The sequence below is a fragment of the Trifolium pratense genome, linkage group LG4 (genome assembly GCF_020283565.1).
Source record: "Trifolium pratense cultivar HEN17-A07 linkage group LG4, ARS_RC_1.1, whole genome shotgun sequence".
In the NCBI taxonomy this organism is placed as follows: domain Eukaryota; kingdom Viridiplantae; phylum Streptophyta; class Magnoliopsida; order Fabales; family Fabaceae; genus Trifolium; species Trifolium pratense.
The window spans coordinates 40382862-40406926 of record NC_060062.1 but is presented as its reverse complement, the minus strand read 5'-3'; the positions used below and the strand labels follow the sequence as shown (position 1 = coordinate 40406926).

Genomic DNA, 24065 nt, shown 5'->3' with positions numbered 1-24065 from the left:
GTAAATGAGTTGCTCATTGATGAGAGAATTTGGTTTCAATTCCTTGCCATGATACTTGCGAAGGTTATGGTGAGTTTGTTAATAAAAGATTTTGTTGCTATTAAAAAAAATCAAGAGTATTGTTGGTATTATAAAAAGTCCACACCAAAACTCATGTATTCTTTTATCTATATATTTTATATTTTATATACTATAAAGAGGATACATGAATATCTATTCTATACTATACTAGCAGGCCAGACAGGCGTGACGCTCTTGCCTGTGTCTAACTTATATAAAAAAAAATGTTATGATCAGTTTGTTAATAAAAGATTTTTGCCGCAAAAAAACAAGATATGTTTTATGTTATGGTTAGTTTGTTAATAAAAAAATTTTACATAACAAACTCACCATAAGATAAGACACATATTTTTTTAGCAATAAAATTTTTTTATTAACAAACTCACCATAATATAAGACGTATCATTTTTTTTGGACATAAACAATAAACAAACCATGATATATTTGTAGACTAAAAACTTATTTAATCTTAAAATTTAGGAGACTTAAATGGATGATAAACTCTCATTACACTACTAATACCAAAATAAAAAATCGAACCCAAGAACTTCGTTAAGCTAGATTATTCGCATCGCATAATCTAAGTGATGAAATTTAGAGTATTGCAAGTTGCACCCTAGTACAGTAGTACTATTATTTTAAAGTTTCGCGGTTATGCCCTCGATTCCATTTGTTTACGCCAGCAAAAGCAACAAGACAAGTACTACCAGTTGTTGTTCAGTTTCATTCATTCATTCATCATCTTCTTCTTCTTCTTCTCCAATTTCTCTTCCTGTTTCACCACTTCACTAGATCCCTCTCTCAATTCAATCATAGATTCACCACTTCACCGATCGCTGTGTGGTAATTGAACCTTCTTTTCTCAACTCAATTCTCTTTTCACTTTTATCAATTTTCAAATTTCAATTTCACTTATTTTCAAATGTTAAGGGTTTTTCTTCATCTTACATTCCTAATTTCAATTCCGCGTTCTCACTTTCCGTTTCTCAGATCAAACCTCGATTTCGTCAAATTTTTTGATTCCTTTCGATTTTTTTCAACTCGGATAAAGTAAAATGCGTGGTTATGGTTTTATCTTAGGGATAAATTAACTCGATCGTTTTTACCTTAGGTTTCAAGAATTTTGAGCTCGTTTTTTGAATTTCTTCATTGCACATGCAAGTGTTTGTTTATTTCTTTCTTTCTTTCTCAACTGTCAAATTACGCTGTAGGTTTGATTTTAATTTCGTTTTTTCTTAGAGCTGAATTGAAATTCGAGCTTTGATGTTGGATTTTCTATTTATTGGCGGGAAAATCGAGGGATCATTTAGTGAGAAATTTTTAGAAGTAGCTGATTAGATTATTTATAGACGGGTTGAAATTTTTGAAATTAGATACTTTCAAATGTTAGTGATTTACTGATTACTGATAATTTTTCAGACAATCAAGGATATCAGTCATGGGCCCTACCAGGAAATCCAGAAGTGTAAATAAGAAGTTCTCTCGTGAGGCCGAATCTCGTAAAGATAAAGATGCAGCAAATACCAGTAAGAATCGGCAGAAGGCTAGCGCTAGTCCTGGTACTCAAAAGGTGAATTTGTTTATTAACTTATTTGAAAAAAATTTCATTTTGTATACATGTATTCAGAATATGGGAAGGAAAGAAAATTTCCATTTTCCATTTGCTTTTTTTGTTGGTTTCCTTTTTGAACATGCTCCTTCAAATCAATCAAGCTGAATAGAAGTCATCGTAGGAATTTTTTGTTTAGGAAAAAAAGAACATTGCCAATTTTAAATTAGGTGTTAAATAGATTAAAAATAAAGTTTGATAAAATTGTTTAGGATTTTATTTCTTAGTTTGTAATTGGTTTTTCAAATTTCACTGCTATGCAGAAGAGAAAATTGGCCGACATGTTAGGATCACAATGGAGTAAGGCGGAGCTTGAACGTTTCTATGATGCTTACCGTGAATATGGGAAAGATTGGAAGAAGGTTAGTTATAGCTTCTTAGTAATAATGTGTTTTTTATTGAATACAGGTTAAAAATCAAGTCTCGCCCTCAGGTTTTTGTCTAATAAGTTATAGATGAGCTATATATGTAGTAAATACTGCTAAAGTTTCTATGGAAAGTCGAAGGATCGTGACATTGTCTGGTTTTGTGAATCTACCTTCTTTAATGCACTGCTATTTCCTAGTTCAATATAATTACCAAACATGTCATCCTTCAGGGAAACTTTTACTATGTTTACAGGTTGCTCTTGCAGTACGTAATAGGACCATGGAAATGGTAGAAGCCCTGTACACTATGAACAGGGTAAGTGCAACACATGCTTCGGCATCTTGATTAATTTACTTGTATTCCAAACATGCATGCCTTGTGTGTTCACTATTTACTTTTAAAAGGATTACGAAACACATATCTTAAACATTCATGCACAAACATGTACTAATTGTGGGTTTTCTAATTTTACCCTTTTCTTGAGTTTTGTATTTTTTCCCACAACTGGAAAACAGCTTTTCTACCCTCCGTACTGTCTGTTGTAAACAAGTGAATGCCTTGGTTATTTGTTATTTTTACTTCTCTGCAAAGGGTTTGTTTCAAGTTTAGGAATCACATTCCCGGGAATACATGGGTAGGAAATGAGTATATCCATGTTTGCTACAAGGTTGCGAACAAATTATTCCTCATAACTTCCGATATTCCCATGGATTTATTCCCAAGTAGGAGGGTGGGAAAGTATTTCCATGGGATTTTTTATACATTTTTTTTATAAAAAAAAACTTATAACTATCAACTTACCTAGGAATTATTCCCATGGATTTATTCCCAAGTAGGAGGGTGTGCCAGATACTTCTCTTATAAATACACCCGGGTTGGGAATAAGATTCCCATCACTTATATTCCTAGGAAAGTTATACCTGGGATTTATTTTCCGTGACTTAAAACAAATGCCTCCCTGGAGAATGATACGAAGAATAAGAAAACGAGATAGAAAAGAGAGAATGAAAGTCTAAAAAAGTTTATTTTGTATATATCTGTGTTAAATATTTTAGGAGTTAGTATGAGATTCATTTCTTCTTGAACTTTTCTTCTAGCTTTTGGACCAGAATGAATGACATCTGTGACCAATAATTTCTGTTGACTATGCCCCCAAAAGAACTACATTTATGTTAAATTTTAATGAATTATTAGTTGATATCATTTGGTTAAGAGATACATCTCAATAGTATGGTATATTTTTTGTAAAGCATACTATTCTTTGTGTTATTTTTAGGCATACTTATCTCTTCCAGAGGGCACTGCTTCTGTTGTTGGACTGATAGCAATGATGACAGATCATTATAGTATACTGGTAAGAATGAATTTAAACTTCTGGGAAGTTTTAGTGAAAATTTACATCAGCGATACTGTTTTTATAACATTCCCATGTCAAGTTGCTTTCGTTTTTAGATTATGATTTTTTTGTTACTGAGTACAGAGGGTGCAACTCTATTTAGATTATGATTTTCCTTCTAGCTTTTTTTAGAGTTGTTTGATGAAAATAAGTTGTATTATTCCAAAAGGAGTTTTCTTAACATTGGTAATTTAAATGAAATGCGACTTTTTTTACCGAGAGTTTTGCCATTCAGTTTAACTGGCAAATGCCATTGATATCAGGTACATTGTACTTCACTTTCATTTGGCTTAGTTATATTAGAAATCTCTCTTTTCTATCAATACAAATACATCCACATACATGTCAACGAGTAGAAAGAAAACTATGGCCTTTTCAGTTTACCTGAACTGAAAAGGATAATATATGTTGTTCCATTATGAAGGACAGTCAATAGCAGAGTTTTCTGACCAATAGGTTGAGGTTATTTATTTTTCAATGCTTCTGATTTCAGAAGAATTTATTTTATAAACAATGTAACAACAATATGTTATTTATATATTTTCAATTGCAACAGAGGTGGATACCGGGAGTAATTATGTTTTGTTTTATGTGTTTAAATAAAGATTTATTTGGAAATTAGTTTATTGATCTAGAACCTCTGCCTTCCTACCCTACGCTGCCCCTAGAAAACAAAACATTGAAAGAGAAGGCTCACTAGGACAACAATAACAATCAAGCCTTTTCCCACTAGGTGGGTCTGCTAGGTCATTTAAAAAAGGCTCCTTGATAAGATAAATTTCACTGAAATGTTAAGGATGTTAAACTCTATCTGGTTTAAGCCAGCACTACTTATTATTTTTTGTATAACTTTCAATAGGTAACACTAGTTTCTGAAAAGAATGATAAGCAACTAAAGTCTGAGTAATTTTAATTTGGCAGGGCGGAAGTGACAGTGGAAAAGAAAGCAACGAAGACACAGAAGTACGTAAAAAGTCTAAAAAACGTCCACGGGGAAAGCCAAATGACAATAAAGTAGTAGATGGACACTTTTCAGATCATTCTCAGCCACAATCTGTTGCATCAGACGATGGTTGCCTGTCATTGTTGAAGAATAGGCATTCTGGTGAGTCAATATGTTTGGTTACATGCGAACAGTGCTTTGCCAAAATTCTCTCATTTAACTCTCTGTTTGTTTTGGTTTTTGAACCATTAAGCTATGTTTGGTAAAAAGAACTGATAAAAGTAAAGTAGAAGTTGTGTAATAGTTTTAATTTTTAAGCTAAAAGTTATTTGGTAATTTTTTTTGTTTTTTAATTAAAGTCTTGATAAAAAGAAGGATCATTTACTAAATGCTATTTCTGGTGTTTTGCTCCGTTGCTAGACATTCCTTTCTCCAATGAGCATACAGGGTTTCTGCCCTTGATGTAGACTTTAGTTGCTTATCATTATCTCTTGCTTAAGTAAAATCTATCTTTGATCTTACTGTTTTGTGATATCATTTATAGGAATTAGGCCTCATGCTGTTCGAAAAAGGACTCCTCGTGTCCCTATTTCATATTCTATTGGCAAAGATAATGGGGGAAAGTTTTTTTCATCTGCTAGGCAGGACTCCAAACAAATGGTTGATACAAATGATGTCACTCACAAAATTGCATTAGTATTGGCAGAGGCTTCACAACGAGGTGGTTCTTCAAAAAAAATTGGATCGCCAAAGAAGAAAAACATGCCATCACCCAAGCTTAAAATTGGGAAGAAGGTAATTATGATTTTCAGTTATCCTTGTGTTAGTTATTTCTTTAAAATTAGAACTTACTCTAGGCAGTTATGATTTTCAGCATGTTAAACCAGAAATAGTCAGAGCCAAATTCGGCAACACTGACATGGATGAGGGTAGTTCTGAGTTGAGTTTAGGAAGTACAGAAGGTGATAATGAAGATTATTCTAGAAAGTTAATTCATCGGAGCAGTAGAGAAAATACTGGAAGAGGAAAGAATCAGGAAAAGGGAATAAAACGCTACAGAAAGAATTTAGAACCCGAGGAAAATATAAACAAGCATTTGAATGACATAAAAGAGGCCTCCAGTGAGACCGATGATAAGTCCAATTTTGACACAGATTTTGCAAATGCAAAAAGTGTGAGGTCTTCATACAAGGGTCCCAGAAAGAAAAGTAAAACATTACATTTTGAGAAAGGTATTTTGTGATTGCATTCGATTACCTCCTTCATAAGTTGGTTTCCTTTTCCTTTTATCACCTGATATATTTATATGGCTTGCTATTTCTAGCTTAATTGTCCTATGAAACAAGGATGTCTGCTTTATGGTTTAAAGAAAAATGAGGCAACCTCGTGCTTTTGTCATGAAGCAGGGCTTTCTGTATTTCTCACTGAAAGAACGTTCTTAGACTCTGGACTATATTGCTTTTTTCCTTTAATGAGTAAATAAAAGTCGTAGTCGGTGTTGGAGAGGGATTATTTTCTCTTCTAGGCAAAACTAGGGAAAGTCTTTCTAACCAATTTTAATTAATAAGTGAAAGAGAAGTTACAGAAAAATCAACCTTCTTTGCCAAGGGACTAAACAATCCGATACTAAACTACATGCTGCAAAAGCTCCAACTTTGGTTGATATATCTTCTATTTAAGCTTGATGTTCTAGTTGTTTTATCTATTTGTTTGTGGTTACTTTTTTTCCGTTTATTTTTCTGTTATATTCTTTCAATTTGCTTTTTGTCTTTCTTTTTTTTTTTTTGGGAATGGAAGCTAAGTTTTGCTTTGCTCTGAAACATTACAAGCGCCTTTTATCGGCCTCTTTTTTAGAAGATTTTGGCATGAGTTAGCCTAGAGTTTATGATTTTGGTGCATTACAGTTGTTGCATGTTGCACTTGGTGTTGTCTGAGCAGGAAAAGGAAACCAATTGGATAAGAATTCATTATTGTGTGGGGTGCAAGATAGATGAATTGGGCTAGACTTTAGTTGACACAGTATCTAGCACATTGGTCTGTTTTAAATTTCTAACCTTTATATTTAATAGTTTAACCTAAATTTATTTGGACAGGAAAAGGTTATATGTTTTGATTGAATCTTACATTAGTAGGTGGTGGTGCGTCTTTTACTCTTTTCCCTTTATCGTTTTCCTAGGCTTTTAAGATTGGACTGCTACTTCTAATCAAAATAAATTTTTTATTATTGCATTCGATTCATCCCACTCACTTCTTCTCTGTGTTTCTCTCTCTGTAGATGAAGGTTCGGCTTTCGATGCTCTGAAAACTTTGGCTGATCTATCTTTGATGATGCCATCAACAAACCTCGACACTGGTATGTCATCTATGCTTATGCAGGCTGTGTACCAAGAATATAATTGACTCAAAATATTTTTCTTTTGTTTCTCATTTAATATTTTAGTGCTCCAATGTTCATAATTTCAACAACTGGATTATTTTCCAAAAATGGGAGGCCAATCTAAGTACTAAAAGGACTTCTTTATACTTGATTTATAGAAATACTGATGATCTCATCTATCTCCAAAGAAAAATCCTAAATGACTTCATTTTCTGTTTCCTTTAATATGTAGTGTAACTTGTCTTTATCATCTCACTAGCTACCCTTTGAACCAACTATCTTACCATTGTAATTCAACACAACCAATTATCTTTAGCCCAGCCAATATCTTCCCTTGAGTGTGACCTTTCTTCTTTCTCTAATAATTCATCAACTGATCTTACCTTTTAATTTGCTGGAGAATATTAAACTTCTTAACCTGGTACACTTTGTATTACAATAATTCAAAATAACTTTTTACATGCTTCACTCAGTTAATTGCTTCTTTTTCTTTCGTGTTGTTTTACCATATAATTTTCTTTATTGTATGCTTTTTATATACAAACTTTGCTCTTTTTACCCTAAATAAAATATCTATTTATTCGATGACAATCCTTTTCCATTATACTTTACGACTGTGTACTTTTTTTCTTCACATACTGTCTTCTGTGTCTCAGAATCATCTGTGCAGTTCAACGAAGGAAACCATGATGTGGTTGATGAGTCTAAAATGGAAACAGATAATGGAAATAGTTCGAGAAAACGGGGAAAGGTTTTTTCTGATAAAGGAACTGCTGCTCCCAAAGCAGAGGTAGCGTACCAGCTTAATGCAGGAAGCAGGAAAAGAAAACAAAAATCGTTCGCCTTAAAGGTAAGAACTGGTTATTTCCAGCATGCAATTGTGAAATTGATGGTTTTTCACTCTACATTTTCTGTCTGGTATTTTGGCATATCACAAGTAAGAAATATTTGTTTGTTGCAGAATGATGAAACACATACTGGTTCTCATTTAAGTGGTTCCCAGAAAATCAAGGTATTAAATTATTTATTACTACAGATTAAGAGGTCCCAGTTTGTTCTCTCTCTCTCTCTCTCTCTCTCTCTCTCTCTCTCTCTCTCCCCTTTTTGTCTCAACTGGTTTTGATTTTAAACAAAAATGGTAACATTGGATGAAAATACCAGCCAACATCGGATAACAAGCACTTCCAGAGTCTGTCTCTTGGTCTTGTACAAAACTCCCATCACGTCTTGTCCCCTATAACTTGCACCGCACTTCTTTTTTATATGACAACTCTCCTCTTAAATTCTCCTTCCTTGTTTTCTCATTGGGCCATCTGGGATGTTGGAGAAGTTTGGCCTCTCACCTTCAGTTTTCCAATATGCGACTCCTAGTAATTTTTACCAGCCAATCATTTTGATTTTGAAGTGATTCACAAATTGAGCATGTATTATTTTTTTACCTTTTCATCTTTTCTGCACAACATAGAGAAATTCCAGTAAGAGACCCAAACTATCACTGAAAAGTGCACTTAATTGCAGTTTATCAACTATATATCATATTTTTACATTTACTCTACATTAAATTTACTGTAATTGCTCACATTTGGCTTTTGGAATTTTCTTCTATGTTTTTCACCTTCTATAGTAAACTGCCTTGCTTTGCCAAAAAGTATGTATTGCACTTGGCATTGTCTTGTATATTTTTGTATGCTTACTTACCTTATCCAATATCTATATCATAGATTACTGATGAGGTGAAGTCCATGGTGAAAGGCAAGCGATCATCTGTCAGTACAGCTCATTCCAGACAACTAAAAATGCCGAAATCTCTAGGACATATCTCTCCTTCAAATGATATTGACAAAGCAAGAAGAGATGATTCATCTATTTCCCCCATAAAAGTTTTGTCTAATAACACAGTCGGTCAAGTAAACAGAGACCGACCCAGAAGAAAGATGGGAAAACCAAAACCAATGGTACAAAAAGATCATACAGTGTCTGAAAAATCCATTGCTTCGTACCGGTGGAATAGTATTGAACGTCACAAGGTTAATTTTCTTCTATTTGTGCAGTGGCATATATTGAATTTTTAATCTTATATTAGGAAATGTTTAATTTTGTTTTGTTATCACAGGGAAAGCTTATTAATTGTTTGTCTTCATATCAAATGCGGCGATGGTGCACCTCTGAATGGTTTTATAGTGCTATTGATTATCCATGGTTTTCAAAGAGAGAGTTTGTAGAATACTTAGACCATGTTGGACTGGGTCATGTTCCCAGATTGACTCGTATTGAGTGGGGAGTCATTAGAAGGTATTTGATTTTAAATGCTTATGTTTACTTCTTCATATACTACCATCACATTCTAGATTAAATCTTTTAAAGATACAAAAACATTCATATACTTCCACTTGATGATGGTATAAGATTTTTGGGTTGAATTTGTACTGGCATAAGTACTAGAGCCTTTACTACGTCGTCACGATTTTGTCTTTGCATATCCTTAAGATTCATCTGAGGACCGAGGAATCATTCACGTGCCTTTAACTAAAAAGAACAATCTTTGGGCCCCTCTGTTTTAAATTTTGGCAGAATCAATTTAGAAAAAAACTATTTTAATTTATTTTTAAGAACTGAGGTTTAAGAAATTATTTTGCATTGGGATGATGATTTAAAAGTAACTTTACAAGAACCAATTTTTTTGAATGGTAGGATAGGTAATACAATTATTTTTTAAGGCAAGTGTAGATAGGTTTTGTGGGTTCCACACCTACAATGAATTCTTCTCAATAGTAAATTTTAAAAATTTCACTTCTCTCAAGATGATCTCTACTCACCGCAAACTTACCTTCGATGAACATAAAATATTAGTCAAACAACTTCAACTACAACCAAACTTGATTTTGGTGAATGAACAATGCCTCATATGTATATTTGGATGTTATCCGGATAGCCACTTCAGATTTTGAGATGAGTTGGTCCTTCACAAAATACTTCATTTATATGTTACTCTTGTGCAGTTCACTTGGTAGACCACGAAGATTTTCAGAGCAATTTTTGATGGAAGAAAAACATAAACTTAATCAGTACCGAGAATCTGTCAGATCACATTATGCTGAAGTTCTTGCTGGTACCAAGGAAGGGCTACCTGCTGATTTGGCCCAGCCATTAATTGTTGGGCAGCGTGTTATTGCTATTCATCCAAAGACAAGGGAAATTCATGATGGAAGCATACTGACTGTTGACCATTGTAGATACCGGGTTCAGTTTGACCACCATGAACTCGGGGTTGAATTTGTCATGGTATGTTTCCTTCTCCTTTGACAAGTGGTCAGAGCCTTGTGCATTGGTCTTCTATTATTAAAATCCTATCATATACCATGGGTAGGTATTTTGTTCCTATTCGTAATAGATCATAGGATATTATACTCTTCCATGCCATCTTATGATCTGGTCCTGCTGTCCCTTAAACAATCTGAGCAGAATTTCGATTTCAACTAGAGGTTATTAGCCATTATTGGAGATTCTGAATACTGTTTATTTGGTAATTTGGTTTTAAATATCTGCATTGCTCTTCCATCCTACTTTGATCCTGTTTTCCCATCACTGTCCGTAGATAGTGTGATCAATTACTTGTTTTCTCAAAATAATAGCATAATGTACACAAATATTTTATTATTGCAGGATATTGACTGCATGCCTTTGTATCCATCTGAGAATATGCCCATGTCTCTGATAAGACACCATATCACTCCTTCTAGAATAAATGAGAACCTTAGTGAGCTTACGCGTAATGGGAAAATGACACAAAGAAAGATCTCCGAGAACACAATGTTGTCCCCAAGTGGTAACTCAAATGCCATAAAAGGTCATTGTGTACCACCCACTATGCATGTAAGCAGTACTTTATTAAGTCATTGCAAATTTATTTTTGAGATTGACATTGGATTCTGTTCTGGTGATGATTTGGTTGTTTGAAATCCTGTGGTGTATGTTTGGGTGACATAATTAAATTTTTGTGTTTTAGTTGCTTCAATCAAACTCATTTTGTTTGGATAACGTAATTGAATTTCTTGTTAACAAAAAACCAGTAAAATATTCAGTTAAAAAAAAGCAATAAATAGTTATTAGCATGATGAAATAATGAGTAGTTTGTTATTATTGGATAAATATATACTCTTTATCCATAATGAGTAATTTTTGTGTTTTCCCCCTGTCTTCCATAGGGGTTTTCTTCAAGCTGCAAATCACAAGCAAAAGCTGCAGGCAGTGAGATTTGTAATGGCCAATCAGCATCAAGTTCTCAATCTTCCTTTCTTGAAAGACTCCATTCAAAAGAAGCTGATATATTAGCTATTTCAGAATTGACTCGTGCTCTAGAAAAGAAGGTATTTCCTAAAAACATCTCAGTTTTTTCCACCGTTCCTCTTTTTTTTTTTTTTTAATAATTTATAATAAAAAGAAAATATCAAGTGTTGAAACCCCATTTTTTAAAATGAGTTTTGAGCTGTTAATTTTGATCTTATAGGAACTTGTGTTGTCTGAACTGAAGCACATGAATGATGGGGTATCAGAAAGCCAGAAATACGGAGACAACTCGGTGAAAGATTCGGAACCTTTTAAAAGGAATTATGCTTCAGTACTAAAGCAATTATCTGAAGCAAATGAACAGGCAGGAATCTTGATGGACCATTAAGCAATATTTAATCTTTTGTTTTCTATATGCTTCTTGTTCCAGTTAGAATAATTTACAATTGCACGTATTGATTGCGCTTCTGCAGGTTTCTTCTCGCTTGTTTTGCTTGAGGCAACGGAATGCATATCAAGCAAGCTCCTCAGTTTTGTCTTTGAAGCCCATGGCAAATTTTGATGATCCTGGTGGTCAGGCTAGCTCTTCCAATTGTTCATCTTGCCACAACCAAGAATCTATATCTCAAAGTCATATAGCTGAAATTGTTGAAAGTTCTAGAAGAAAAGCCCGAACCATGGTCGTTCAAGCTGCTCAGGTATAGAATGGCTGCTATATTTCCATCTAATCAGTAAATGGAACATGTATTACAAACTATAAGAAAACAAAACACTTATTACTTCACATATATGGTAATATTTACTGTTCAAAGCAAATATTTGAAAGTTGTTTTCATTTTGATATATTTACTAGAAGACAGTAACAGTTGGGCCCATCTGTTAAAGGTCAAATGCCTCTCCTTTTAGGTAGGATTAATGTGGATTACTGAAAGACAAAATGATAAAGGGATGATAAATATATAACTGGGATACCACGTAAATTTCTTGCAAAAGAAATTTGATAATTTTGAGCAAAAATATTTTGGAAAAGTGCCTGCTTATGGACAGCCAGTAAAAGATTCACTTCTATAATTGGATATTCTTCATGTCTTCCTTGACGACTCAACTAAAATACTACTCCGTCCCAAAATATAAGGGAAAATTGGTCAAAGAAAGTTGATGTATTTGGTTAAAAATTTGGACTAGATACATCAACTTTAGTTGACCAATTTTCCCTTATATTTTGGGACGGAGGGAGTACATTAGTAGAGTGACCTTCCTTCGTGGTATCATTTTCATTTTTCTCAGTGACGATGATCTGGTGATCTCCATTTGACTATACTCATAAAAACCATTGCAGGCAATGTCAGTTTTTAGAAAGACAGAAAAGTTTGAAAGAAATGAGGATGCAATAAATTTTATCAATAACCGGATTTCGGTCGATGACTCTACTGCTTCAGCCACAAGTTTTCTTCCCCTAGATTCTATTACTTTGGCTTCTCGGGATCAATTGGCTGCTAGCAGCACGTTGAACATTTTGGCAAGGTGTCATGTACAAGATGATGAACTTAACAGTTCGTCTGACCAAAATGAAATGAAAATCCCCTCAGAACTCATATCTCATTGTCTAGCTACACTGCTCATGATTCAGGTAATTCCCCTCACTACTTTATAGTCGTTTGTATTTTGTGTAGGTGTACGAGACCTGATTCCGCGGTAACCACTAACCATCTTTTACCATTGATACGGACAATCTTATCCCGTGCTTTTTGTTTCTTTTTTTTAAAAAATATATATATATATATATATATATATATATATATATGATGTCTTGTATTGTGTTCTTTGGGTTAGGTCTTTTTGTTTTTTGCAAAACCGTTGCGGGATATGACCTATTTATGGTAGTCAATATCCCGTATAAGATAGACTTCTCCGTTTGATAGAGGCCCATAGTATATGCTTGAAGTTCTTATTCCTAATTATGTCTAAAAAATGGTTTTATTCCAAATTTTGAACTAGAGTAGATAAGAGCTCAACAGGTATAAATTCAGTTCAAATATGGCAGCGGTACTTGCAAATAACATTTTTTCTTTATCAATATTAATAGATTAACTTATCTCTTACCATCATTTAGATTAATTAAGATGCACTTGTGTTAATGAATTTTACCTGCTATTTTGCTTCAGAAAATATAAACCTGTCTCTTAACCTTCCCATTATATTTTACCCATGCTGATGTTTAAGTATAGATGTTTCAAAATGTCAATCATATAATATAATGTGACAGAACAAACACCGTTGTGGAAACGAAAGGGACAGTGTGACATCTTCGCAATTTTGTAAGCATAGTTTATCTGGGATTTGAATCATATATGTAAACCTTAAGTGAGTGACAGTGTGCTATAAATGTCAATCATGATTTATAAACCTTACATGAAATATGTTACTTTTTTCTCTACAAATATGTCAAACGTATAAAGGGACATTTTCCAAAACCATGCTATATAGCCAATAATAACTATAATAGCCTAAAAAAAAGCCACTGAAATTTGCTTGAAAAATTAGTGGTCCATTTAATAAATGGACCACTAGTTATGTAATAAATGCAGCAACTTAGGAAATTAGGAGGATGCTGTCGCCTGCTAACTTGGACTTTATTCTATTTGTTGCCTGAATCTATTTTTTTCTCCACTACTGAAATTTGCTTAATATCTTGTACCGAATATTTTGAAATTTCAAAATTCTGTTTTGTCCAAGTCTATTTAAGTACTGTTCGTGCTACCTCTGTTAATTTACAAACTGTCTCTTATTCTGTGAATCAAGTAGTTTAGACAAACAGAGCTTATTCTAAATGCAATCAGTTGTTCTGTTTAAGAATCTTTTACCTGCATCATGATATATCCCTGTTAAAACAAAATGCAGAAGTGTACGGAACGACAATTTCCCCCAGCTGATGTTGCACAGGTATTAGATTCTGCCGTCACCAGTTTGCAGCCATTTTGTTCAAAGAATCTTCCAATATATGGCGAGATACAGAAATGCATGGGTATCATAAGAAATCAGATACTGGCACTCGTACCTACCTAGCTCAGACTCCTTGATCCTTTGTAAATCTCAGATATTAGACAAAGTGAATTCCATGGGGATTCATAAGTCACTGGTGAGGGGGCTAATTATAAACTCTGTATACTACAATTGTAGCCAGATGAAAAGGGAAGATTATACACCACATTATAATCTCTTTTCAGATGTATATATTGTATTATTGTTGAAGATCATATCATAGGAAAGGGCTAGTATATAGGTTATCCTATTCAGCAGCACCAGCACTAGCACTATGTATGATAATATAAGCACATTAACAATTTAAGTGTTGATTTGAAATGTGATATGGAACTTATTTGGTGCAGTTGTAACCCAACTATTATTATGCCAATATAAGCATTTCAATACAGATTTAATTTGTACCCAATAACTGTATCGTCCTTGAACCATTTTTTTTTTTGGTAAAGGTTCAGTTATCTTGGCTTTGCAGACCTTTTTTTTAATTCGCTGCACGTTTCTAAATATGTAAATTTTAGAGTTATCTAAGATTAAAGTTTTGAAATCGCCTTAAATCTTATTTAAAAATCATTAGTTATTTTAAGTATTAAAAAGGCCAATACAAAATTTAGTCATTCCCGTCATTTACTAAAGATTAATTTTGTTTTTAATACTTAGATGACTAAAGACTAACTTGAGAAAATAAAAAGTTAAGACAAAAAAGTGCAGTCATATTAACTTTTAATATTTAAAGGATCGACTTATAAAAAAAATTATAAAAAAAATTGTGTGGACTTTTCATAATATCAACAATATTTTTAATTCTTATTTTTTAGCAGCAAATTTTTTTTTAATAACAAACTCACCAAAAGACATTTTTTTTTATATAAGTTTGCATAATAAATACAGACAGATGCGGAACGCGCACTGTCTAGTAATAATAAAAAGACAATAAAAAGACAGCAAAAACTTTAAATTAAAAGATCTCCAGTAATTTTCCCTTGAAAATATTAACAGTAGTTTTGAATTTTGAAGACATTTTCATTTCTCTTCAGAATTCAAAGATCCATCGATAAGTAAAAGTCCACATAATTTCTGGGACTAAATCCTAAGGATTAGTGTTGAAATTAGGAGAAAAAATGCATTTTCTTTTTAACATTTAATATTAGTATTTTTTTGAACAAGTTCAATATTAGTATTGTTAATTTTTGTTAGTTTTGCTGAGATAATTTTTGTTAGTTTTGCTGAGATAGGAATCAAACACCCAAATGATAAAATGCTTAATTGTCCCACCCCACACTTGAGAAAACTGGGAGATTTCCATGGAGATTTCCATGGAGGAAATCCATTTCCATCATTTCCTTTCATTTTCGCCATTTCCAGGACTCATTATTTCTCTTTTTAGTAAATTCCTAATATTGCACATTTAACACATGACCAACTTGTTGAGGGGAAAAATATTAATAGAAGAGAGAACATACAAGAAAATATTTTAACTATCGCCAAATTTGACAAATGCCAACCAGGCAATTTTTTCTTAGAGACAACATCAAAGGAACTAATGCTAATAATCAACAAAACAATACAATAGTATTTCAAATATTTGTCCTCCCATAAATTTCCCCCCTAAACAACTTTGTACCGTAGTAAAAAATAGAGCGAATACAGACCTTGTGCACAACATATTTGAAGATAAATATGAATGGGGGGAGACAAATAATTTGGGACAATAAAAAAGAAACTCAAATTTACAGGCCCACCTCTTCTCCTGCCTAAAATCTTAAAACAAGGCAATGAAGCAAGAGGCAGTTCCAATTGTATTTCAATGAAACAACGATCAAATCACCGTGCAGAAGCTCTGGCATCTCTCCCCGTTTAGTGGTTGGGCCGATGGTGGTCGCGTTATATGCAGAGGGTCATGACCACTGCTGCGCTAACTGTCAGACTTGTTCAGTCACCAATCCAAACTAACAAAGGAAAAACTTAAATATGTCGGTCAATGATATGATGCCTTCAACACGCTTGCTGCCAGCTTCAACAATAACAAGCCGCCGGACACCTGGATATATGTCATCGAGCATACAATTTTAAGCATTGCAGGCTTTGAAATGAACTCAACTGGATATCAAGGGAAAAAAACTAGTACTAAACCGAATGAACAAAAAAAAAGACATTTTAGTCAATTTAGTTCAGGTTTTAAGATTTAGAAGGAAAGAGAATTGATGTTTCAGAAAATAGCAGCTATAAAGGATATAACTAGTATTATATATCCTTGCATGGAGTAAAGAATCTACAAAGTTTGTATTCACTAAAAGTCCAAGATATTGCTTTCACTCAACATTGGAAGACAAATGAATATTCATGGTTACTGGTTACTGAAAATGGCAAAATGAAAAGTAACAAAACCTAACGAAGAATAAATTGACAACCTAGCACATGATTGATAATGGCCCAGAAACCATAAAACCACTAATAAAAAAAACGGGGTGGAATAAAACCTGGGTTTGCCAAACGTTCCATCACTTTATGCAAAGAATCCGTTCGTAAACACATCTGACATCTTTGACTTCTCAACTCATAAGGATTCAAAGCATCCTGGCCCAACTGCAATGCCTGCACAAACAAAAGATATACTTGGATTTCAGGAATAGAATCACTAAATAATAAAAACTCAAGGTACAGAACCTTAATGACATTAGCAGTAGCACTTTCTCGACATTACAGTTTGAAATACAAGCTTACATCCTTATTCTTCAAGTAATATCACAATTAACATCCATCAAAACTTTAAAAAAATATGAACTGCTGGAATAGATCCTGACCTATTTGCTCTGTAAATTGCAAATTTAAAAAAAAATAAAAATTAACTGCTGGAATAGATCCTAACCTATAAGTAGGCTAATATAATTGACCTGGCTTATTGCCAATTCTAGTTCCTCAGACTAACTCTTGATGGCAACTGGGACTCATTGAATGCAATAAACGGGTACTTTTACCAATATTCATAGGATAAGTTCATCACTTAATGTAAAGTTCACACACCAAATTTATATATTTCAATACAATACATTAATTTTATGGTCGTCTAAAAGTGATCGGTGTCATTGGTTCAGCAAAACTACACAAGGTAAAAGATAAACATACACATTCCCATTTGTAATTTTATTTTTCTTTATTCTCAAAAACATAAATTATCAATAGAAATGGGCAAAAATGAAAAATAGAAAAGCCAAGCTTACCTGATGAACGGTCATTTCATCAAGATTAATGTGTGTATAAGCTCTGTCCTTTGCCAAGGCTGTTATATCACTACAAACCAGGCAAATGAGGAAATATGAGAAACTTGATGAATTCTGAAGACAACTTAATGCTTGCACCATAGAATTCCCGAAGTATATTGATGACAATAAAAACTACTAACCTCCTAGAATATATATCCAATAAAGAGTCACTATCATCAACTATTGGTATTGAACTTACTTGAGCTGTAAAGAAAATGACAATGTCAAGTTGGTATATAATCATACGATGTAACAAAAACATCTATCTAATATTTCAACGTTTAAATTTGAAAACGGATTAATCTTATTTCTCATTTAGTCAACAAATTCATCTTTTTAGTGCCGTTTAATCAACCCAAAAAGAACACTGCTTCTCAAAGTGGGAGATAACAACCACTGCCATCAGCCTAATAATAACTCAAAAATATATTAGAATAACGATTCCTATATTGTTTCTTTCTGTTGATTTTATTTCTAAGCAAAAATGAAAAAGAATCATACCTTGAACTAATAAGTTTAGGGCTGAGGCAAGAGAAGCATTTGGTCTCAACATTGCTAGAGACTGATGATTTGACTCCCCAATTTTGGGGACCCATGTGCCCACGGGAATTGCACAAATTGGAAGTTGAAGTATAGGCAGCGAACTAGAACAATTCCTAAAATACCTGCAAATGCCTGAAAATTCTATCTGGTAAGGATCAAGCTATCTTGACATCAGTAAAAAGAAAGTTGTTAAAAAAACCTTACATTTAAGAATTCCCGAAAGTGAAGCAAGATGTAGTAGTTGTGGACATGAACCATCTTCAGAATATATAATAGGAACTGTTGAAATTCCATTTTGCAGAATCTTCAGAGCAATATCTTTCAACTTATCATATGGCCCTGCCTGCATAATAAGTAAAAACAACCTCAATCAAATGGCCCCGCCTGAATTATATAATGATTACATTCATTTTACTGAGCAGATGCACATCAACTATAGAAAGATACAAAGAACAGTGATTATTCGGTAAAGTTTCCACACATGACCCAAGGAGCAGTTTCATCAATTCCAAATCCATCCAAGTTCCAGCAATAAAACAAGTTGGATAATTGCTAAGTTGTGAAAAAGAATGGTACTTTTATTGAAGAATGACAACAGCCAAACAATTAGATTACTTTATAAATTAATAAAAACAAGTTTGATGATTGAAGAGAATTGGAAAAGAAACTCATGTTTTGAAAAATAGCATTCCAACACAAGATCATCTGCCATTTAATTTGGAAAACAACATCCCCATAAGTTCCAACTTCCAAGCCTTAACTATCAATAACCATATGGTGTAATGGAAATGGATAAGGAAAAAGGCCACAGTTAAGTAGACACGGAAATTAGTTTCTTCTCATAGAAGTAGCACATGAAAATGGATTTGCGTCAACTACTTGATCACTTGAACCTCTAATATAATACATTGTGCTATCAAATTCATAGGATCATATATAGTGATTCTTAAATTTAAGGGAACAATAATCTTGCATTTGCATACGTCTGTGTTCCCTAACATCTTAGCGAAAGATTACCATAAGAACTTTTCAAGTTAGACAAAGTTCACGACATTTGAAGAACTTTCCAAATACACGTTTATTTAGTGCATGCACACACACACCAAAACCATTTCTGCCAAACACTAACAAACGTTTCTATATTTTGCTTCAACTCAACTAAGGATTCAGTTCCTTTTTTTTTTTTTTCAACAGCACCAAATGGCCAATATCCAATTCAAATATTAGTTCTAAATAAGTTATACAAATAGGTTATACAAGTAATTTTTTTAGGCCATAAAGGTATACTTGAAAATACTGTTGGATAAATTTATATCTCTAAATAATTAAACTTTTTCCATTAATTGCATACATGTGGATTCCCAATTAGTAGACACAGGCAAGATCTATCTCAATGATGCAATCCAGAATAAGCATCAAGTTGATCTTCGTAAACAGACATCTTCATGTCAATACTCAATGTTTCTGCACTTCTATACTTTTATCACGGACTCTATTTTACATCTAGCTGGTATTACCCAAAAACAGAAGTTATCAAAAGAGTGGGAGAAGTACAAATTTACATTAGCACAATCTATTTATCGTACATCACAAAAATGAGCATCCTCGTTAATATTTATACACTTCACAGCTGCTATTATAATATATGAGCATTATCACATGTCAGTTCCTCAAGCAACCATATAAAACACTTACATGGACGAAACGTCTTGAAAATGCAGTCCATTTTCCTTCCTTCCAAGCTGATATGGTATGGGTTTCAAGCTCTTCTTCAGTCAGATTTGACCCATGATTCCCAAGCTGAGAAAAGGAAAATAATTAATTTTATAAAAAATTACCAAAAAAGATGAACCATGAATGAGCTTCACAATTAGAACTTGCAGTTTATCATTATTCGGAAAATCTTGAAATCTATTCTCAACAACCGACTAATTCCTGGAAGCCAGCTCATATTATGCAGGAGACTGCTTTAAATAAATAACTTCAGGTTAACAATTTTTTTCAGGGAAAAATAGTGTGATCCAAAGGTTTGAAATATCAAGGAAGATGGGCCAAAGAAATCAAGTTCTATAGTTAGTTATCTACAAACAGATCTGTCATATTCATAATCAAAGGGAAATGACCATACATGACATGCTTATAATAATATAAGTTGCTATATTGTAATTTAAAAAAAAAAAACGTCTTTTTAAAAAAAAAAAAAGAAAAGAGCATGCAGAGTCAATTGGTCATTTGTTTCTTCACTATCAATTGCACACGTTATCATTCTACTACCTGTATTTTTTGTAATTTAGTATAGAATTTACTGAAGGAGCTAACTCCAGGAAATAAAAATGTCATTTTCTTACCAGGCATAGTCTGCCATACATCTCGTATCAGTAGTATATTAGCCTTTGAGTCGGTTGGAGTTTATACAAGCCACGATGACAAGAGCTTTATTTCAAAAAAACTTACCAACAGAAGCAGCGAATAAAAGAATACTTACATACCTCTCTTAAAATTAAAATAAAATCCAAAACGCTGAGAACTCCAACAAACTGTCCCTTGCAGAAATCCCAAAGAGGAGCCATGGGAATTCCCTGTGAATTAACAAATAAACAACAGATAAACACGCGGAAATAATGCAAATGAGAATGCTATATAGTATTGAAGACTTAAATGTTGGAGCAAAAATGTTTCTTAAGAACTGCTCAAATTCCATAAAAAAAAAAATTCAAATGCATGTAAGCCATGGGTAGCTTATTTGTCAGGGATAAATCAAAGGCAAGAAAGCTACAAGCAGTAATCAAACATTTTGAGCATAGTTAATTAGTATATTTAGAAAATCCTCTATATAAGCAAACCAAAGATACCTGCTCATGTAGTATGTGAAATGCTTGCTTCACTGGCAGATCAACATCCAAGGTAACAACCTGTGGCCGGATGTCACCATATTAGTAAATATTAGTAAAATATGTGATTCTATGTAGTGGGTTTGACAACAGAAAAAGGTAAAGTCCTGAATAAATGGTCAATGGTGAAAGTTCCAAACCTTGCCTGACTCAGGAAGTAATTCATAAGCTGTGTGTGTAGACAGGTATGCAGAAATACGTTGGCGCGAGGTCTGTACATCAAGATCTGATATTCTCGGTATCACCTCACTCAATGTACCGTCTGTCAATCGGACCTGAACAATGCAATGTCATATGCAAATAAGCAACTACACAATTTTAGACATGCAAAAATATAAGGTAGAACAATGCAAAGAACACAGATTTGCTAAGTTACATTGTAAAGTAACCAGGGATATGACATATATGAGAATAATAAAGATTAAATTTTTGCGTGAGACTGATTCGGACACTATCTAATGATGATAACACGAATCTAGGAGTTCTAGAATAAGTTCAAACACAATCTCCAAATAAATATTGGTAAGAAAACTATTCTTTGAAATTTCATTCCAAACAAAGCACAACAAATCCTAAGGCGGCATCAGCCGTACTCGTAATAATAATTACAACTGTCAAGGTATGAGTAACTCTTACCACACGCCGAAAAGCCTCATTGTCCACATCCATGTTAGACCCAGAAATTATGTCAGGAGGTAAAACAGGTACAAAATTAGGATCAGTAGCCAGTAATACAGTGTTGACTATCCCATATTCTCCGGATATATAGGGCTGGTGCTCATCATGCCGCCATTCTCCATCAACAAAAAACTTGTACTGTATTTAAAAAAATCATATTATAAGTATATAGCTACCACAAATAGGGTCAAACATTTTCAATAAAAATATTGCCCTGAATTTATTTAAATGCACTAGTGTGTGTCATCAACGAACACTTCAATATAACACATAAGCAGTATTTTACTTCTCGATTAGCATTCATTGTGAAAACAAAACACCTAAAAACAAAATCTTAAAATAGGTAAAAATTCTTAATAGATCTCATACCCTGACACTCTGCAAATAATATCAATTATCATTTCCATTTTGATTCCATGATAATCAGACGGTCCAGATTAACCTTAGTCTTGAATTTACACACATGCTATTATCATTAACACGGAGCTCATTGTTTTTACTCTCTATCTGCCAGAGAAACATTTCGCCACCAAAACACCTTCCTAGGTAAAATATTATGAAGTCCACAAAAGGATGACCACACACAAACACACATACATATACTCCCTCCGTCTCAATTTAAGTGTCCCATTTGAGTTTTACACACTTCGAAGTTCTTAAGATAATGATTAGTTGTGTTGATATCAATGATATAAAATGAGTTTCATATGTTCAAATACCCTTATTATATTAGTAGTAGTTAGCGGAATAGTTAGATGAGTTGAAAATTGAAATGCTACAATATATAAGAGTATATTAGTGGAAATAAATTAATATTCTAAAGGGACGAATAATTTGAAACATCGAAAATTTACAAAAGGGACACTTATAATGAGACGGAGTGAACAATAATTATGAAAGAATGTCCAACTACTACACGATCATCATCAAGTACCAGCGCAACACGATAAACTGACCTGATGATAGCCAGGGGCCAAGCTATGAATAACTTGAAACACAGATGGGCAACCTTCAATTGGTGACATTTGCAGAAGCTCAGACCACCTTGAAGACAAAATTCAAATTTCTTATTAGGAAATAAAATTAAAAAAAAAAACATGAATCTCCCCGAAAACAAGCACAATAATAAAACAGAAAAAAGTACAACTTTTCCACCAAAAATAGGTACTTTTAGAATTAAAGTACATTGATTTAATTATAAACAAAAATATATATACCGTGTGAAAGAACCACTGAGATAAACACTTCTTCCCCCATATGGCCACACAAACCGCATGGGAATTAGCACTGTCCCTGCTGCAACAACACCCACAACATCTCTTGCAGAATCCATGCTTGGACTGAACATTCTATTCCAAAATTCAGAGTACTACCCTCAGAGTTCTCACCAAGAACTAAACTTTATAGCATCCTCTAATCTAGTTCAATTTGGAGAGAACAAATTCGAGCAAATGCAGCAGCAATTCAATGCACTACGAAGCCAAAAATAGAAATTGAAAATTTATCCCAAATCAAAATCCTAAATTGGAAAAAATAAAGCTAAAATTTTGATGATTTGTGAAGAGTAAAAATCAAAAATAGTTAGTGCCCATTGCACAGTACAAGGGAAAGAAATGAAGATTTGAAGCGGGTACGAAAATCGACACCACAAAAATTGCATGCAACAAAGACAATGAGTAGAAGACACAAAACCCTAACCCTAAATCGAGAAAAACAAAATCGTACCAAATCAAGGCTCGTACGTTCACGAATTTAAGAATTTCTGGGGAAAAATAAATAAGGAAATAAAAATAGAAACCCTATTGAAACAGAACAGAAAAGGAAAGAGATTGAGAAAATCGAGGATGGGTGAGCTATGAAAGAATCCAACAATAAAGAAAAAAAAATGAAACCTTGAAATAGATGCTCAAAATTTACTATCACTTGAGCCAAAAAGAAAATAAATTAGATTTAATATATGAAAAATAAATTAGTATCAAAGAATAAAATGGGTTCAATGAATCGTGAAGTTGATGCTAATAATGACAATTGGTCTAAAGCAAAAAAAAAAAAAAATAATAAAAAAAAATACAATTGGTAAAAATGGCTATTTATTTTTTGTTTTACAAGATAATAGAATATTTTCTCCGTCTCAAATTATAAAAGAAAAAAATTTTAATTTTTTTATATCACCTTTATTTAGAAATTCTAATAGCTCTCAAACATGACTTAGTTTTTCCCATCCGTACTTTCAAACAAAATTGATATTTGATGGTCCGAGTGGTGAGAATTTGGTGGATATCTAAAATTTTTCAATTATTATTATACAAAATATTTTTCAATTTAAATCGAATATATGTATAGGTTGAATGTAAGAGTGGCAGATCACACACTGTATCTGTTATTTTTATTTTAGGTGACAAGGTTGTTCAAAGTTTGATGAAAATTTCATGCTTTACAATGATTCAGTTTTAGACCGAGATTAAATATAAAATTGAAGATCATGTTATTATATCTAGTTAAATGCTTAAATAATGTTGATTTATAATATGAGAATGACTACAAGGAGATTTTTTAAAAAAAAATCATCCATTTTTTTTGGATTTATTAGCATAGTGCTAGAAATTTCAC

General features: G+C 33.1%; 2 protein-coding genes across 4 annotated transcripts; one reads left to right on the top strand and one right to left on the bottom strand.

Moving 5' to 3' along the window:
• Positions 1-678: 678 nt before the first annotated feature.
• LOC123923310 (protein ALWAYS EARLY 3) lies at positions 679-14492 on the top strand. The gene is made up of 20 exons (XM_045975995.1): positions 679-903; positions 1480-1630; positions 1933-2031; positions 2291-2353; positions 3315-3392; positions 4356-4539; positions 4922-5172; positions 5252-5609; positions 6653-6730; positions 7411-7604; positions 7716-7766; positions 8476-8781; positions 8868-9046; positions 9754-10036; positions 10418-10627; positions 10960-11121; positions 11262-11405; positions 11515-11739; positions 12381-12671; positions 13943-14492. Exons 2-20 carry the CDS (start codon positions 1499-1501, stop codon positions 14105-14107), a joined length of 3453 nt encoding a protein of 1150 aa, XP_045831951.1. The 5' UTR covers positions 679-903; positions 1480-1498; the 3' UTR covers positions 14108-14492.
• A 1112-nt stretch (positions 14493-15604) lies between these two features.
• Positions 15605-23545, bottom strand: LOC123920899 (sucrose nonfermenting 4-like protein). 3 transcript variants are annotated; one of them, XM_045973227.1, is made up of 14 exons: positions 23348-23437; positions 22673-22927; positions 22412-22499; positions 21414-21593; positions 20918-21052; positions 20739-20798; positions 20376-20465; positions 19582-19686; positions 18091-18229; positions 17845-18018; positions 17484-17547; positions 17302-17371; positions 16561-16675; positions 15605-16121 (listed from the first exon to the last, which is right to left on the bottom strand). In XM_045973227.1, exons 2-14 carry the CDS (start codon positions 22801-22803, stop codon positions 16030-16032), a joined length of 1443 nt encoding a protein of 480 aa, XP_045829183.1. In that variant the 5' UTR covers positions 22804-22927; positions 23348-23437; the 3' UTR covers positions 15605-16029. The 3 variants fall into 3 exon arrangements, with proteins under 3 accessions (XP_045829183.1, XP_045829185.1, XP_045829184.1); XM_045973229.1 differs by having other exon boundaries at positions 23181-23380; XM_045973228.1 differs by having other exon boundaries at positions 22673-23545.
• Positions 23546-24065: the final 520 nt, after the last annotated feature.

Coding starts and splice junctions, on each gene's coding strand:
- LOC123920899 (XM_045973228.1), bottom strand. CDS start 22,803: ATGTTCAGTCCAAGCATGGATTCTGCAAGAGATGTTGTGGGTGTTGTT. Junction 21,594..22,411: donor TGGCCCCTGGCTATCATCAG/GTCAGTTTATCG, acceptor TTTTAAATACAG/TACAAGTTTTTTGTTGATGG. Junction 16,122..16,560: donor GGAACGTTTGGCAAACCCAG/GTTTTATTCCAC, acceptor ACATATATCCAG/GTGTCCGGCGGCTTGTTATT.
- LOC123923310 (XM_045975995.1), top strand. CDS start 1,499: ATGGGCCCTACCAGGAAATCCAGAAGTGTAAATAAGAAGTTCTCTCGT. Junction 6,731..7,410: donor ATCAACAAACCTCGACACTG/GTATGTCATCTA, acceptor TCTGTGTCTCAG/AATCATCTGTGCAGTTCAAC. Junction 11,740..12,380: donor TGGTCGTTCAAGCTGCTCAG/GTATAGAATGGC, acceptor AAACCATTGCAG/GCAATGTCAGTTTTTAGAAA.